This window comes from Aspergillus campestris, assembly GCF_002847485.1.
Source record: "Aspergillus campestris IBT 28561 chromosome Unknown P168scaffold_4, whole genome shotgun sequence".
NCBI classification, from domain to species: Eukaryota; Fungi; Ascomycota; class Eurotiomycetes; order Eurotiales; family Aspergillaceae; genus Aspergillus; species Aspergillus campestris.
Genome location: NW_020194339.1, coordinates 660,551 through 675,764, shown reverse-complemented (window position 1 = coordinate 675,764; position 15,214 = coordinate 660,551). Strand labels below are relative to the sequence as shown.

The 15,214-nt window shown below is 52.1% G+C and overlaps 7 protein-coding genes across 7 annotated transcripts; 2 read left to right on the top strand and 5 right to left on the bottom strand.

The window, feature by feature from the left end:
* Nucleotides 1-183: 183 nt before the first annotated feature.
* P168DRAFT_303329 (uncharacterized protein) lies at nt 184-1,192 on the bottom strand. The gene is made up of 3 exons (XM_024838743.1): nt 742-1,192; nt 607-675; nt 184-547 (listed from the first exon to the last, which is right to left on the bottom strand). Exons 1-3 carry the CDS (start codon nt 1,139-1,141, stop codon nt 348-350), a joined length of 669 nt encoding a protein of 222 aa, XP_024694147.1. The 5' UTR covers nt 1,142-1,192; the 3' UTR covers nt 184-347.
* Nucleotides 1,193-3,341: 2,149 nt separating this feature from the next.
* On the top strand, nt 3,342-5,446 carry P168DRAFT_126421 (Zn(II)2Cys6 transcription factor domain-containing protein). Its single transcript, XM_024832651.1, has 2 exons — nt 3,342-3,756; nt 3,829-5,446. The coding sequence occupies exons 1-2, from the start codon at nt 3,700-3,702 to the stop codon at nt 5,197-5,199; spliced, it is 1,428 nt and encodes a 475-aa protein (XP_024694146.1). The 5' UTR covers nt 3,342-3,699; the 3' UTR covers nt 5,200-5,446.
* Nucleotides 5,446-6,614, bottom strand: P168DRAFT_126427 (uncharacterized protein). The gene is made up of 2 exons (XM_024832652.1): nt 6,598-6,614; nt 5,446-6,551 (listed from the first exon to the last, which is right to left on the bottom strand). Exon 2 carries the CDS (start codon nt 6,260-6,262, stop codon nt 5,693-5,695), a length of 570 nt encoding a protein of 189 aa, XP_024694145.1. The 5' UTR covers nt 6,263-6,551; nt 6,598-6,614; the 3' UTR covers nt 5,446-5,692.
* On the bottom strand, nt 6,346-6,816 carry P168DRAFT_126405 (uncharacterized protein). Its single transcript, XM_024832650.1, has one exon. The coding sequence runs from the start codon at nt 6,710-6,712 to the stop codon at nt 6,428-6,430; it is 285 nt and encodes a 94-aa protein (XP_024694144.1). The 5' UTR covers nt 6,713-6,816; the 3' UTR covers nt 6,346-6,427.
* Nucleotides 6,817-7,442: 626 nt separating this feature from the next.
* On the bottom strand, nt 7,443-9,557 carry P168DRAFT_325895 (IlvD/Edd family dehydratase; the record flags this gene model as incomplete). The annotated part of the gene is made up of 3 exons (XM_024841060.1): nt 7,443-8,692; nt 8,748-8,902; nt 8,958-9,557. 3 exons carry the CDS (start codon nt 9,555-9,557, stop codon nt 7,477-7,479), a joined length of 1,971 nt encoding a protein of 656 aa, XP_024694143.1. The 3' UTR covers nt 7,443-7,476.
* A 995-nt stretch (nt 9,558-10,552) lies between these two features.
* P168DRAFT_295983 (putative DnaJ domain protein (Mas5)) lies at nt 10,553-12,332 on the bottom strand (the record flags this gene model as incomplete). The annotated part of the gene is made up of 5 exons (XM_024838084.1): nt 10,553-11,105; nt 11,162-11,799; nt 11,868-11,926; nt 11,988-12,000; nt 12,318-12,332. 5 exons carry the CDS (start codon nt 12,330-12,332, stop codon nt 10,553-10,555), a joined length of 1,278 nt encoding a protein of 425 aa, XP_024694142.1.
* A 69-nt stretch (nt 12,333-12,401) lies between these two features.
* On the top strand, nt 12,402-14,655 carry P168DRAFT_309844 (glutamate--tRNA ligase MSE1; the record flags this gene model as incomplete). The annotated part of the gene is made up of 8 exons (XM_024839335.1): nt 12,402-12,689; nt 12,746-12,818; nt 12,887-12,924; nt 12,995-13,408; nt 13,468-13,725; nt 13,779-13,945; nt 14,039-14,129; nt 14,218-14,655. Exons 1-8 carry the CDS (start codon nt 12,435-12,437, stop codon nt 14,653-14,655), a joined length of 1,734 nt encoding a protein of 577 aa, XP_024694141.1. The 5' UTR covers nt 12,402-12,434.
* Between the last annotated feature and the right edge of the window lie 559 nt (nt 14,656-15,214).

The following is a 15,214-nucleotide window of genomic DNA, read 5'->3' as shown; positions in this document are numbered from 1 at the left end:
TATGTAATAAGTGAAACAAAGATACGGGCTCTACTCTACGGGCCGCAGAATGGATATCAACAAATGTCCGAAGAAAGCGTCGGGTACTGAGGGAACCCTTGTATCTAAGATAGAGAGTCCTAATTCGGAAAGAATTTATAAAAACCGTCACTAGTAATAATACTACTGATAGCTAACGAGTAGATTCTGCTAAAGGAGAGACAGCCGGTGGCCAAAGCAGAGAACAAGACAGAATAATCACCGGACAGAGAACAACGCTTAGCATACCTAGCCATGGCAGCAAAGTTTCTGCCCATGTGCCTTCAGCTCAACACACTGACAGTCAGACACTCCATCATCTATCCCCCCTACTCAATTTTGATGGCAGCGTCGATACTAGCATTCTGTGTGACTTCCTTCTCCAACGAATTCTTGTCGGTAACATAACAATACCTATCATCGCGATTCCACATGACGCTCCGACAGCCGGGACGTTGATTGCAGGTATCAATGCACCTCTCCAGGCTCTCCACTTTACCAACTTGGTTGGGCCGTGTAACACCGAATCCTGCAATATATCAGCATCGAGTTTCTTCCAGGGGACCTTTTCAGGTTGTAGAATCATACGTGTACCGCACGCCAGGAACCATCCCTGGCCGCTCACCCGGGTCACCTGTCGGCTGTTCGTGTTGTTGCCTATGACAGGATACGTCAGTCACCAGAACACATGCATGTCCAAGCTTCAGTGGTCAAAAAACATACAGACTGGGGGCACCGTTTGGATATGGTTGGGATCAGGCGAAGGCTTCGCGGTCCGGTCCCTGGTAATGGCGATTTGGCCCGGAGCATGAGTGTCAGACCCCGGGGTTGAGAGCCAGCAATTCCCGTTGTCACGGAACCAGACAGCTTTGTCACAGGCGCCGTCACTCTCACACAGGTCGGCGCATATGTCAAGCGAGCGCACTGATATCGGGGCCTTGCTGATGGCAGAGTTTCCAGTGTCACAGACGTATGAGAATACGGTCTGATCAATAGTGACAGTACCCCGGCTCTGGCCACTACCGCAATACTTGGCGTATGCAGAATTGTAAGGTCCTGCATTCACGGTGGCAAGTGCCGAGTGGGCCATTCCCAGGGCGGGGATGATATAGGCAATCTTCATCTTGGTGGAGTAAGTTGTCAAGGCTCCGAGAGGAAACAACTGGAGTATATGAAGACTTGAAGGATGAGAAGAGTCGCTGTATCAAGAAACACCGGATGGGACAGCCTTTTTATGTTGAACTTATTGAACAAAAAGGTTAGTGAGGGGCGACACATTGCTCAGATTACTTTCAATGGCGCTCTTGGTTGCTGGGGCTGAGATTTGTTTGCTCTTTGTGAACCGGGAATGCTGAATGTTTTCAAGAATCTAGGGATATGGAGTTGACAGAGACTATAGTCTGTTGATCATGATCTTACCCTACCACGCCTTAACAAATGAGAGTTTGTGCAGTCGACCCACTTTGCAGTATGCATCGGGTCCCACGAGTTCATATCCCCAAGATTGGGCATGTCTAGTCAACATCCCTGCACAGGGACCAGAGATATCTTGAAAAGGATGTGGCGAGCTGAGTTCAGGCGTCAGATTAAATCTACGATGACTACATTTTTCACTAACCAGATTCCAGAATTGATCAGGTTACTTTCTGCTACTTCGCTTGATTATGAGTGAGACTGGTAGGGTTGATATTTGGCCTCAAAAGACCGAGGCATACGGTCACGCAGTATAGCCAGCCGTCTTGACAATTTCCGATTGAGAGAATCATATGAAACTTGATTCAATATTTTCGGGAGAGCCACTCCTCGGTTGTCTGTCAAGCGCAAGACAGTGTAGATATTGGACGCAGGAATGGAGCTGTTTCAGAGTTCCACATATCCATGAGCGTGGGAGATATTTCCGGTGGCATACTAGCTGCAACAATCGTATGGGCCGAGTATGAGGCACAATCTTGAGCATTCCATCTAATCTTCGACACTTTCCCAATGACATTTACTGGGGCACAGTTATTCCTAAACATGGGAATGTAAATTACACCGAGAAAGAATCTAGGGATGTAACAAGGGGCAAAGAGAGATAATCTTGTAAACCATAGCATATTCCCAAAAGTCAAAACTGTTTTAATAGGGCTAGAGTATGGAAAGGCTACCATGCTCGGATACCAAGTTAAGAATGTAAGATATATTGAAATAGAAGCAAGGGATGCAACAGGAGGCAAAAAACAGAATCATCTAGACCATCCCATATTTGGGGGAATCAAAGGTGTCCCCGTATGGCTAAGATACGGTATGACATTATCGCCGTGTTCAGAGTTCAAAATAGAATGCACCCTTTACTTAATGGGCTTCTGCTTTACAGCTTTCATTTGCGAAGTAATGACCATCCCTGTCCTTTCAATAAGTTGGCACACTCCAACAAGCCAGGGGGGCAAAAGATAGACCATGAGTTCATGTCAAGACTGAGGCGTCTTGATGAGCTGGAGATGACAGAACAGGCAAATTAACATCATGGAAGAGCTTAACATCATGTCAAGTAAGACATCATCTATATTACAGATGCGTCGCATGAGAACTTGTTAGAATGAGGGGAGCTCTCCAAGTGGAAAACAAGACATATCATCCACAACAGGGAGGGAATCTCACTGATGGACATGCAGATTGGTTCATATACGCCTAAAGAAAATTGGCCACGTTCTGAAATTGTCAACAAGAATACAGCATCCAGTCGTGCAGGTCAGGGCCAAGTACGGAGGACTCGAGGTCTACCATCCTTGCGAAATACGTATGTGGCTTCGAAGTGCGAGAAGATGGGGAACAGTCTCGGGGCTGACATAGATAGTTCATCTTTATATACTGTTAGTTTCTCGATTATCGGGTGTAGTGTTACTTGGCTGGTACTCATTCCAATCTCGGCGCCAATCAGCCACACTGAATGACATGACGTTAGTTCAATCGTAGAACGCATGGTAGGACAAAGCTTGCGGTTGGAAGTGGGAGATTCAAGAAACTAAAACTGGCATCACTCGTTGGACCTTGTTTCCCTTTCTATTAGTAGAAATTATGGAGAAAGCTGAAGCACACAGGGTCTTCTTGGAGATGTTCGACAAGGTCTATTGCGATAGAACTCAACATCGTCATTTCCAAGCGTGGAGTCTCATCTGCGAGAGCACACCAAGGATACAAGTGAGATGCAGCCCTAGGATTTGGATCAATACAGATTCCTGACTGGTCGATGCCTGCTTACACCCCACTCCGTGTTTAGAATCCCTGTCGACCTGGCTGAGACCAGGGCTGCCCTCGTGTACGCCACGTGACTCAATCATATTCGTACATTCCCCTGGCGATTCAAGCCAGTCGCCCAGCATTACGTTTGTTGGAAGACGTAAATAGGGTATAGAATCAATTTAAAAGTCGGCATTGGCATTCTGGTGGAGTTCTCGTACAAACAGTACCGGAGTGCAAGGTGTCATTTCTTCGGTGATGATCAAAGCAACCAACTTGTTATGTATGATTCACGTGCCGGGATACGAGGTGATCGCCATGGCCTCTTTCACTTGGCGGTCTCCGTAAGGCTGACCGGATCCTCTGTCCCTTTCTTTGCATCCATACACGTTGCGATCTTCATCTCTCCCACATACTTCGTGACGGCCCGATCGTTTGGAACCGGTGATCAATCTTGAATTGATGGGGGGCACGTTACGCAGCAAAGGGTGCTCGGTGTGTGTGAAGCGGAAAGTCAAGGTATCTACAAGCTCTCCCTTGTTTTGATTTTCCAATATCTCTCGATCGTTACTGATACGGTCGGTCTCCTAGTGCGACGAAACCCGTCCAAAGTGCCTCCGCTGTCAAAAAAGGAACGTGGACTGCCCAGGATATGAGAGACAACGGAAATTTCACCTAGTGTGTCCCGGGGAGCTGGAGCCGGAGAATCTGGTCAAAAATGGCTCTCCAGTGGGACAGCAGGTGTCATCGAATACCGTGCTGCTACGCGCCACTCCAGCGCGCAGAGGGGTGGGTTTCATGTCCATAGATGAAACAGTGAATTCCAGTCTAGTCGCGAGGACCGTGGATAGCCAGCTTCGCGAGGCGTTTTGCGCATTCGTTCCGACGGCGTTTCCAGGCCAATATAATGCTTACGTTTCGCGTCTCAACATGACTTGGGTCTCTTTCGCTCGCAGCCAGAAGGCCCCGAACCCAACCCTCGATTGGTCTTTGCGCGGCATCGCCATGCTGTACATGGGGAAGATTAAACACGACCAGCGGTTGGTATATCTCAGTCGGGACATGTACCGTCGTGCACTGCGGCATCTCGCCCGGGTGATTGGCAATCCTTCAATGGTGGCTTCGGACGATGCCCTCGCCTCGACAATGTTCCTCGCGACCTACGAACTGATGGCGGACCGGAAACAGAAATCATGGATACTACATTCACGCGGTCTCTCCCACCTAATTCGCCTGCGGAGGCCCCAGGCCTACGTCGACGGAACCGCTCGGCTGCTGCTGGTGTCTTTCCGGCCCTTTTTCGTTTTCCAGGCGTTTCTCCTGGGGGAGCGATGCTTTTTGGAAGACCCGGTGTGGAAGTCGGGCATTGACGAAGCCTTGGCATTAGAAGAGCAGAGAGGGAAAGCAAGTCGTTTAGGTGCCTTGGTGGAGCATGCATTCTATGAGATTGCTCGATGTCCGGGCTTTCTCGTGAGCACCAAGACCCTGATCGCCAGCTCGCAGAAAACGTTCAACCATCGGAGGAAAGACTTGACAAAGGACATCGCCAACTGTCGGGATGCTTTGTGTGGCATGCGGTCGCAGCTAAAGTTTGGCCTTAATGCTGCGAGTGACGAGTCTCATAAATACAAACTACTGGAGTTTGTTGGGCCCATTCCTGCCTCCGCCGCCTGTCTTCTGGCCAATAGCTCGCTCGAAGGAATCTGCACTGCAATTGCGATGCTTCAGCAGTTAATCGCAGTGATCAGCTCCGAGGCGACTCGTCGGGCAGCCCTTCTCTCCAGTCGTATTCCCGCCGTTGGACCCGACGTCTGGCATTCGGCGGCCATGGCACTGAAAGCCCGCGCACTGTATTCCCAGCATTTACTATGGTATGAATCAAGCGATGAACGAACGGAGAACTTAATGGACCGCATCGCAATGTCTTTGGGGATGTTGACTTTGAGAACACAGGCAGAATGACTTTTCTAGTTTAGAAAGTGGCAACTGAAACAAAAGGGAACGCCGTGATAGCTCAATCTCTTGGTCCATGCGACCGGGTTTCAAATCTAGCTGAGACTTGTGCTATGCTTTCGGGGTTTTGTGCCTAAGCATGGAACTGAGACTCGCCAATGCAAGCTAATATACAAGAGAGCCAACTGAGATACTTCTGGTCTGGTTCCCCCGGGCCTAGCATCAACCAGATATTGGTTGAGAGCTACTCAGGTCGCATGTGAAGATCTGCGGCGCTGCTTAAAACCTCCTTCGCATTCAACAAGAACAGTTACATTCTGCCACAGAATATCCATCTCGGGCTATATCCCCATACGCAGAGGCTGAAACATCGCTCTCGTCCTGCTGCCCGCCAACCCATTCGCCCGAGATAACCGCCAATCAACAATTGAATTGCATATCGAAGCCCATGGGATTCGTTGATCGAAGCCCGCCAACCCATGTCGCCCGAGATAACCGCCAATCAACAATTATACTGCATATCGAAGCCTATGTCATTCATTGATCCAGAGCCCGCCGTATTGTAAAATTCGACGCTCCCTTCGCTGGACGGTGGCTTGGTAAACTCCACCAAGTAACTCATGGTGGTCGAACAAGAGTTTGACGCAATATTTTTCACGTCTTCTTGACTTGATCGATCCTTTGGAAAGATAAGCTTCCCTACCATCTCATTCTGATGAGGGAGGTTGTTCCAGGTAGGCGGCGCGTGAGCATTCCACGGACTAGTCGTCCAGACGTCCGCCACGTTGTTGCCAGAGACGATCGGGGGTCTATGGATCCGCAGTACACAGCCCGTGGCACCGGAGGGGAGAGCGAAGGTGAGAGCCGAGATCTTCGTGTTTGCCGTGGGATTGCCGGTGCTTTCGAGGCGAAATATGTTGCCAATATTGAAACCATCCGGGTCTGAGACGTCCATAACATCAATGGTCGTGGGAGGAACGGTTTGGCAGTTTCCCCGGGCGAGAACTGGACTTGGCTTTAAAATGGCACTTGCTGCAGAGAGCACAGCGAGGAAGGCAACGAGCCTGAACATCTTGACTATGTCAAAGAAGGAAGAGTATCTTTTTGGTCTGGGGATCTGAAAGTAATGGGTTTCCGTTATGAGTAGTTTCTGTGTCTGTCTTATCTCGTCATTCAAGCAAGGATTCAAGCAAGCATTTATACCCCCCCAACCAAGTAGCCCAGTGACCTAGGGTGGTCAGAATGACTCTTGCAACGGGTGACATGCCAGCCGACGCAACGATGTTGAGACAGTAACACACGGCGCCTTGAGTTCGAGCCATAGAAACAAATGAGATGAGACACGAGCACCAGTTGGAAGACTGCATGCTACAGCAGCTGTACCAACGACGTAGGTGGTGTACGTACCTGGACGAGAATCTGACCTGTGCAACGACCGGTGCAGAAATCGTGCGGCTGAGGCAGAATCTTCTGTCGCACCGAGGCGTGCTTCGGCGAGGGAAATAGCAAAAAAACTAGACATTGTTGCTCTAGAACGCCTGGCAATTGCAACAGTAGGAAAAAGAAAAGATATCGCAGCTTGCACGCGATTCGAGACTGCTATCAAAGCGGCACACGCTGTGAAACCCGTTCAGCTGCTGTGTTGAGAGACATTTACTGTATTTCTTTTTCTGTACCCCGATGCTGTCAGAGGCAGACGATGGTCTGGTCCTCAATGTATTGTTGCAGCGTCAGAGAACAAAACCATATCGGGCGAATAGAGAGATTGCGATATCTGATGCTATTCTGGTTCTGAAGGTTCCCCAGGTGGCTGTGGGTATCTGCCTGTACGAGCTTAATCCGTTGTACAGCTGAGTAGGGGCATGCAAGGCGTTCGTCCGATCTGAAGCAACTGCAATCAGATCGGAAGCTTGTCGCGAGTGAATCGGACGAGGGAAGTTCTTCTGGTGGAACGTGGGACTGTATTGGAGTCTATTGTCGATCGTCGAGTCCATGAGGATAGAATGCACGGTTAGGGGACTGTTGGAAGTCGGTGTTCCAACTCTACTCTTGTCACGCTAAAGGTTTTTCATAGTACAGATGCCGGGGTATAGATGGAAGGAAGCAGTTCAATGATAGTAGATAGTCATATAGTGTCTGAGTCTCATTGCACAACGCATCCTGGATAAACGTAAGTGGAAAATGGTCTGGTCCCGTGATTAGTGGTGGTTCGATGCGATAGTCTCACTCTCATGCAACACCAACACTGACACCAACCTCCCCACACCTGGGTTCTGCCCCCTTGCTTCAATGATTATGTCGAGGAACCTCGTATTTCTGAGCCAGTCGTTGATACTTGACAGACTCCCGGAGGACCATCCCCTCACTCAACTGCGCGGTTTCTTTCCGGAACAGCTCTTGCCATGGGGTCTGACTCTCAGGTGCAACATAGCCCCCCCGGGTTTGCAGTTCAATCTTGCGCCTCTCTAGCTCCTCTGTCGAGACAAGGATGTCGACGCGTCGTCGCTTGAGGTCGACTCGGACCCGGTCCTTGTCACGCAGGACGCCTAGATTCCCACCCGCTGCAGCCTCGGGGCTCGCGTTGAGGATCGATGGTGAGCCAGAGGTGCCCGACTGTCGCCCGTCGCCAATACAGGGCAGTGATTTGACACCCTCCCGGAGGAGTCGTCCAGGAGGGTGCATGTTGACCACCTCAGCGGCACCCGGAAAGCCCAATGGTCCCGTCCCGCGCATAACCAAGATAGTCCTCTCGTCGATAGGCGTGGACGGATCCTCGAGCCTCTCGTGGTAATCTTCCGGCCCGTCGAAGACGACGACGGTGCCTTCAAAGGCCATCGGGTCGTCAGGGTTCTCCAGGAAGGTCTTGCGGAACTCCTCGGAAATCACGCACGTCTTCATGATGGCCGAGTCGAACAATGTTCCCTGCAGGTGAAGGAAGCCCGCGTCGCCCAAGATTGGCTCGTCGTACGCTTTGATTATCCGCCGGTCCCAGGAGTGCTTCCCGCTGACGTTTGCCCCCGCGCTGAGCCCATTACAGGTCAGTGTTCCCGCGTGCAACTTGCCCGCGTCGAGCAGCTCCGCCATGATGGCTGGTAGCCCTCCAGCCCTGAAGTATTCCTCGCCTAGGAATTCGCCCGCGGGCTGCATGTTCAGCAGTAGAGGGATGTGGAACCCGAGTCTGTCCCAGTCGTCCAGCGAGACGTCGACACCGATGTGCTTGGCGATGGCATTGATGTGGATCGGGGCGTTGGTGCTGCCCCCGATGGCGGTGTTGACCACGATGGCGTTTTCGAAAGCCTCGCGCGTCATGATGTCGCTCGGCTTGCGGTCTGAATGGACCATCTCGACGATCCGCTCGCCAGTCTCGTAAGCACAGTGGCCTCGTTCGCGGTATGGGGCTGGGATAGCTGCGGAGCCTGGAAGGGCCATTCCTAGCGCCTCTGCGAGTGCGTTCATTGTCGATGCTGTCCCCATGGTGTTACAGTGTCCGACGGACGGGGCGCTGACGGGGAGAGATTAGCAAACGGACTCTAGCGCATCGTATAGGTCCAACGTACCCTCGGGATACGTAGTCGACAAGCTCTTCCTGGTTGATCTCCCCGGCGGCGTACATCTCGCGGCCTTTCCACAGCACCATCCCGGAGCCAGCAAGCTCGCTCTTCACGTATCCGTTCAACATCGGACCGACATTCAAACAGATGGCGGGGATATTCTTTGAGATGTCAGCAAATGCAGCAAACGAAAGACAGTCACTACGGAAAACATACAATAGTAGCCGCAGCCATCAAAGCAGCCGGAGTAGTCTTATCACAACCAGTCAAAAGCACCACGCCATCCAAAGGATACCCATACAAAATCTCCACCAAACCCAGATAAGAAAGATTCCGGTCAAGACAAGCCGTCGGCCGCCGACTACTCTCCTGGATCGGATGCGTGGGAAACTCAAACGCAATGCCCCCCGCAGCCCCAATCCCCTCTCTAACGCGCTTCACCAGCTCCAAATGGTACCGGTTGCACGGAGACAAGTCCGACCCAGACTGCGCAATGCCAATGATAGGCTTCCCGGACATCAGCTCTTCCCTCGTGAGGCCATAATTCAGATACCTCTCGATATAGAGAGCCATCATGCCCGGGTTGCTCTCGCACCGGAACCAGTTCGCAGACCGCAGCTTCTTCTTCTTCGCGCGGGGCACCACGCCTTCTTCTCCGTCTTTCATCGACGCAAGCGCTTTCTCCAGATCGATCGTCCTCTTCCGCAGCGCAAGCAGCTCCGTCTCGCAGTCTTCGATGTTGACGGGAGACGCCGCCGCCGCCGCGCCGCCTTTGCAGGCGCAGCCGTCGCATGACTTTTGCGACTGACACGACATATGTACTTTGATTTCCTGATCGAAAATAAAGATAGATAGCGCTTGGTGGGTTCAATGCCGCAGTCGGGTCGGGTATTTAAGCCGACTACTAGGTGCTCAACCCCTCAAAAGCCGAGACAGTCCACTGACGGTATACCACCGATGCCGAAAAACCGGAGAATCTCCGAAGATGGGAACCCGGGGTGCCGAGCGAATCAGGAGCAATACAGTTGGTATGTATGGAGTGGGGATTCCGACAAGCGGCAGGACCTGAACAGTGCTTTATATATGCGCTGGCCAGCATACAGAAAAGAGAGAGAAAGAGAAAAGGAAGAAGGGAAAAAAAGAAAAAAGAAAAGAGATATTAACTACTATCAAACGCAGGGCCCCAATCTTTGGATCGGGCCTGAAAACACATGTCGCATTTCTCAACTGATTGGCCCGAGACAATAGATATGGAGCCCCGGAGCCCCGGAGCCCCCCATTCGCCTCAACCCCGCGCTATGAGATAGGTGGGTGCTGGAGACCTGGGGAAAAGGAGACATGGGGGGCCCGTCTTTCACCCCGGGCGAACCCGTTGGTGGGTTACAATTCTCTCCCTGTTTGATGGATGGACAAGGAATAACAAATTCGTAGAGAATTTACGGCCTAATATCCCACACCACAAACGGAGACAACCGGACAGGGAACAAATTGTTCTCAAGATATCGGAATGCTTGTTTCATGCCCCCACGCGAAGCGCATGCCAAGTAAGACACTGATTGCAACATGTATGTAGTATATTTCTATCATCACCATTATATCAGACCAAGCCAAGCTGGTGGTTTGAACCGCAAACGCCAGCGATGCCAGAGAAAAGTTGGTCCCAATGCGTCTTTCCGACGGATCTAAATAAGCCCTGCTGCAAGAGGTATAGACAACGGCCGTGACAAACAAAACAGAGAGAAGAGAAAGAAAAGGGGAGAAAAACGAAACGAAATGCAAACAGGAGAAAAGACAAACGCAAGCATGCAAGATTACTGCGCCGTGCACTGCGCCGTCTCACCCTCATCGTCGTCGTCCTCCCATGCAGACCCCCCTTGGTCATTGGACCCAAACTCATCCATGTTGCCCTTCGGGTCGTATGCTACCTCGTCCACGGTGTCTGCCGGGATGGCAGGGCCTGGCTGAGGCAGCATCTCCTTGAGGCTCGCCAGCACGGCGGGGCTCGGCTTCCATTTCTCATCGGGGAACTTGACGTCGACGATCAAGTACAGATCACCCCGAGAGTCGCTCCGTTTGATGGGCATGCCCTCCCCGGGAACCTTCAGGACCTGTCCGGGCGATAAGACCTGGCCCGGTTTCTGGGGGTGTTTGAGCTCCACACCGCGCCCGTCGAGATGCTTGACCACGACGCGGGAGAATCCGGCCAACGCTTCGGCCAGAGTGACTTCGATGGTGGCCGTGAGGTCGGCTCCAGATCTCCGGAAGATCGGGTGTTCTTCTTCAACCAGATGGAAGACAATGTCTCCGGGCTCTTGGTCCGGTGCTTGGTCCGCCTCACCGTCCAAAATAATCTTATCCCCTTCCCTAAATCAAAGTTAGCTGCCGATCATGGGACGAGAAGTAAAGAAGGAATAACATACTTCGCCCCCGGAGGCACGTAGATCTCCAACATCTTCTTGGCTTCCACCGTCTTCTTCCCCTTACACTTCTTGCACTTGTCCTTGGGGCTGAAGAACTGGCCATCGCCACTGCAGGTCGAGCAGACGACAGTCGACGGGGACAAGAACTGCCCCATCTGTCGCAGCACCTGCTTGACACCATGCCCGTCGCACGTCGAGCACTTCTTGGCCTGCGCCTTTTCTTTACCGCCCTTCCCGTTGCACAGGCTGCAGATGATGTTCTTGGTGCTGGCGAACTTGACCGTCTTGCCCTTGTACAGATCCTCCAGGCTCACTTCGTACTTCTGCTCTTCGTTGGGACTTCTCCGGGGTTTGTTCGCGCGGGGTCCGCCGGGCATACCGCCGGGCATACCGCCCATACCAGGCATGCCACCCATGCCACCGAACATCTGCGCGAGGATGTCGTCGAGGTCGGGGCCACCGGGGCCCATGCCAGGCTCACCGGAGCCATTGAACGCACCCATACCGTGGGTATCGTAGAGGTGGCGCTTGTCGTCATCGTAAAGGATGTCGTAGGCTTCTTGGACCGACTTGAATTTCACCTCTGCTTCTTCGCGTTCGTCTTCGGGGACTTTATCGGGATGGCTTGCGAGGGCTGCCTATTACGTGCCAGGTCGATTAGAACACACCTCGCTGAATCGAGGGTCGGATTTTGCAGGCGACATACCTTGCGATAAGCTTTTCGGACCTCGTCTTTGCTTGCGCTTCGCTCAATCTCCAGGACCTCTGTTCGGAGGGTTAGTAATGCGATTTTTTCGGGGACTTCATCATCCAAGTTGGACTATACCGTAGAGGTCGATCTCGAATTCAGCCACTATTCAAAATGTGTTAGCCCCGTAGAAAAAATATCAGAGTGCGCAAAAGAAACAGAAGAAAAACAGGCTGCCATACTAATGGTGGTGAGGCAGGAAACTCGGCCTGACTGCGTGGGAGTGGATAATAATCCAAGAAACAGATATTAAATATATTAAAGAGTATCAAGTCAGAAGAAGGTATCCAAACCAACGTTATAGAAAGGACTGGGTGAAGAGGATTTGATCGTAGATTGACAGAAGAAAGACGGAGCAAAGTTCGGACGGGGAAAGAAAATCATTCGCCCCGTTCGGCTTTCGTTCGCCGCACCTCCGCTCATCCTTCTCTCTGCCTTTTTCCTCCCGCGTCAACTTCACCATCCTTCTGTCTATTTCCACCCACTTCTTTTCGTTATTATAGCTCTCCTTGCTGTCGCGTTACCATGAGACGCCCCCTCTCGGGTCTCTTAGCCCGTCGTTCCTGGGTCTGCCTCCAATGCAGAGCTCACTCGACATCTCCGAGCGTACACACCGGCAGCAAAAAGACCAATCTCCCTAATTTTCCCGCCCGAACTCGATTTGCGCCGTCGCCAACCGGATATCTTCATCTTGGGTCACTTCGCACTGCCCTGTTCAACTATCTGTTGGCCCGACGAACGGGCGGCCAGTTTTTGCTGCGCATCGAGGACACGGACCAGGTGCGCAAGGACACGATCGACGGGAGACCATGAACGGGGGCTGATTGGGACCACAGAAACGGACGATCCCCGATGCTGAGCAGAGGCTCTACGATGATCTCCAATGGGCTGGGCTGCAGTGGGATGAAGGTGAGAATGGAGCGCATGTGGAGCGTGTCGGGATCGGCCTCGCTGACTGAGGCCGCTGTGCACGATAGGTCCAAGTATCGGAGGTCCCTACGGCCCTTATAGACAGGTATGGCTGAAAATGAGCCCATTGACTGGTTTGTGGATTTGCGCTGACCAGAGTGGACGGTTACATCTAGTCGGAACGGACAGCCCTCTATCGCACCCACGCGCATGACCTGATCAACAACGGCCATGCATACCGATGCTTCTGCTCGGCCGATCGTCTCGATACTCTCGCGCGACACCGCAGCCAGGCCGGTTTAGCCCCGGGGTACGACAGAACCTGCGCAGATATTTCCGCGGCGGAGTCTGAAGAGCGCGCAAGCAAGGGCGACACGCATGTGGTTCGGCTGAAGGTGGAGGGATACCCAATGTTTGACGACCTAGTGTACGGCAAAACGGGGCAAAACCGATCGCCTAACAAGTTGGATCTAATCGATCGCGTGTACGACGACCCCATCTTGCTGAAATCCGACGGGCACCCGACCTACCACCTCGCCAACGTGGTGGACGACCACCACATGAAGATCACTCATGTGATCCGGGGAACGGTACGTCATCGAAGGATTTCCATAGATCGGGGCAGGATTCTAACAGTGTTGAAACATAGGAATGGATGCCGTCCACTCCGCTGCACGTCGCACTGTACAACGCCTTCCAATGGACGCCTCCCCGCTTCGGCCATGTTCCCCTGCTGGTCGACCAATCCGGGCAAAAGCTCAGCAAGCGGAATGCCGATATCGACCTGAGCTACTTCAAAGATCGACAGGGCGTGTTCGCAGCTACTTTGGTGAACTTCGCCGCACTCCTGGGCTGGTCTCACACCCAGAAGTCGGACGTTTTCAGCCTGGAAGAGCTGGAGCAGATCGTATGTTCATTATCGACCTTAACCATTTCGATTCAAACACTAATCCACAGCAGTTCAACCTCAAAATCACCCGAGGCAACACGGTAGTCGCCTTCGAGAAGCTCTGGTTCCTCCAAAAGGCGCACGCCCAGCGATTCGCCGCAACAGGGGGTCCGGAGTTTGACGCGATGGTCTCTAAAGTCTCCCAGGTGGTGTCCGACACGTACTCCGCGAAAGAACTGTATGTTCAGACCTTTTCCCTCGCCACGACATCCCCTCCCACCTGCGTTCAAAAGAACAGACACCAAGGAATCACAACTGATAAACATCACAGCACCCCCCTCCTCCAATCCCGCTCCCTAAACCAATACATCGCCCCCCTCCTCCGCGCCGACGCAAAATCATACACAACAGCCACCGACTTCGTCGCCCGCAACGCCACCTTCTTCACCCCAACCCTAACCCGACCCCCTACACCTCAACCCTCCCCCCAACACCAACACCAACAACAAGATCCCCATCTCCACCCTCCACACAGCAGCCGCAGCCCTAATGCTCGTCCCAGAACCCCACTGGACAATCGAAACCCACAAAGCAAACATAACCTCCTACGACGGCTCCTCTGCCCTCGAGGACCAAGACCCCTCTCCTCCCACCACCCCAGAAGACGCCTCCAAAACAAAGAAATCCATCGACAAAACCTTCAAAAAAGAACTCTACCACTACCTCCGCTGGGCGCTCTCAGCGGGCGCCGCGGGGCCAGGCATCCCAGAGACGATGGTCATCCTGGGCAGGAAGGAGTCCCTGCGGAGGTTGCAGGAGGCGCGCGATTTGACGCGCGAGGATGGTGAGTCTATGAGACGGGCGAAGAAGGAGGTGGATGCTGGGTCTGCGGAGAGGGCTTTGGGTGGGGATCGGGGGTGGATGGGGTCGCTTGCTGGGGGAGTTTGAGTTTCTTTTTTTTTTTTTTTTGTTTATCTACGTGTTTGTCTGTCTGTGTAGGATATGGAATTTAGTGGTGATGGCAGTGGTAGTGGTGTTGGAGGTTGTCTCCCCTTTTGATTAGGTGTGGTTGGAGATACTGTGCTTGTTATATGCATGGTATTTGGGATAACTCGAAGCTGGCTGGATGTCTATTGATTGTACATTACTGAAGATATCAACAGCATCTACATAAACCTCATGTTCTACAATCCATGATAATACGTCTAATCAAATAGGTCGACCAGTAATTATTCCAAGATAGAACAAGTCAAATATTGATGTCTAATCAACAAACCAGACAACCAGACAACAAACACAACGCTGATACAAACACAAATGGAAAAAGCATGCTATGCGACAAGTAAACAAATCATACAACAAGGGACCTCATCAAAACGAAAAATGGAACATAAATAACCCGGTGAAACAAGGGAAAGGATATCGGTCGTGGGAAAGAATGAGACTATTGGGGTGGGAAACAGACTCCCTCCCCTCCCATTCATGTCTCTGTTGAAAAAGGCTAGGG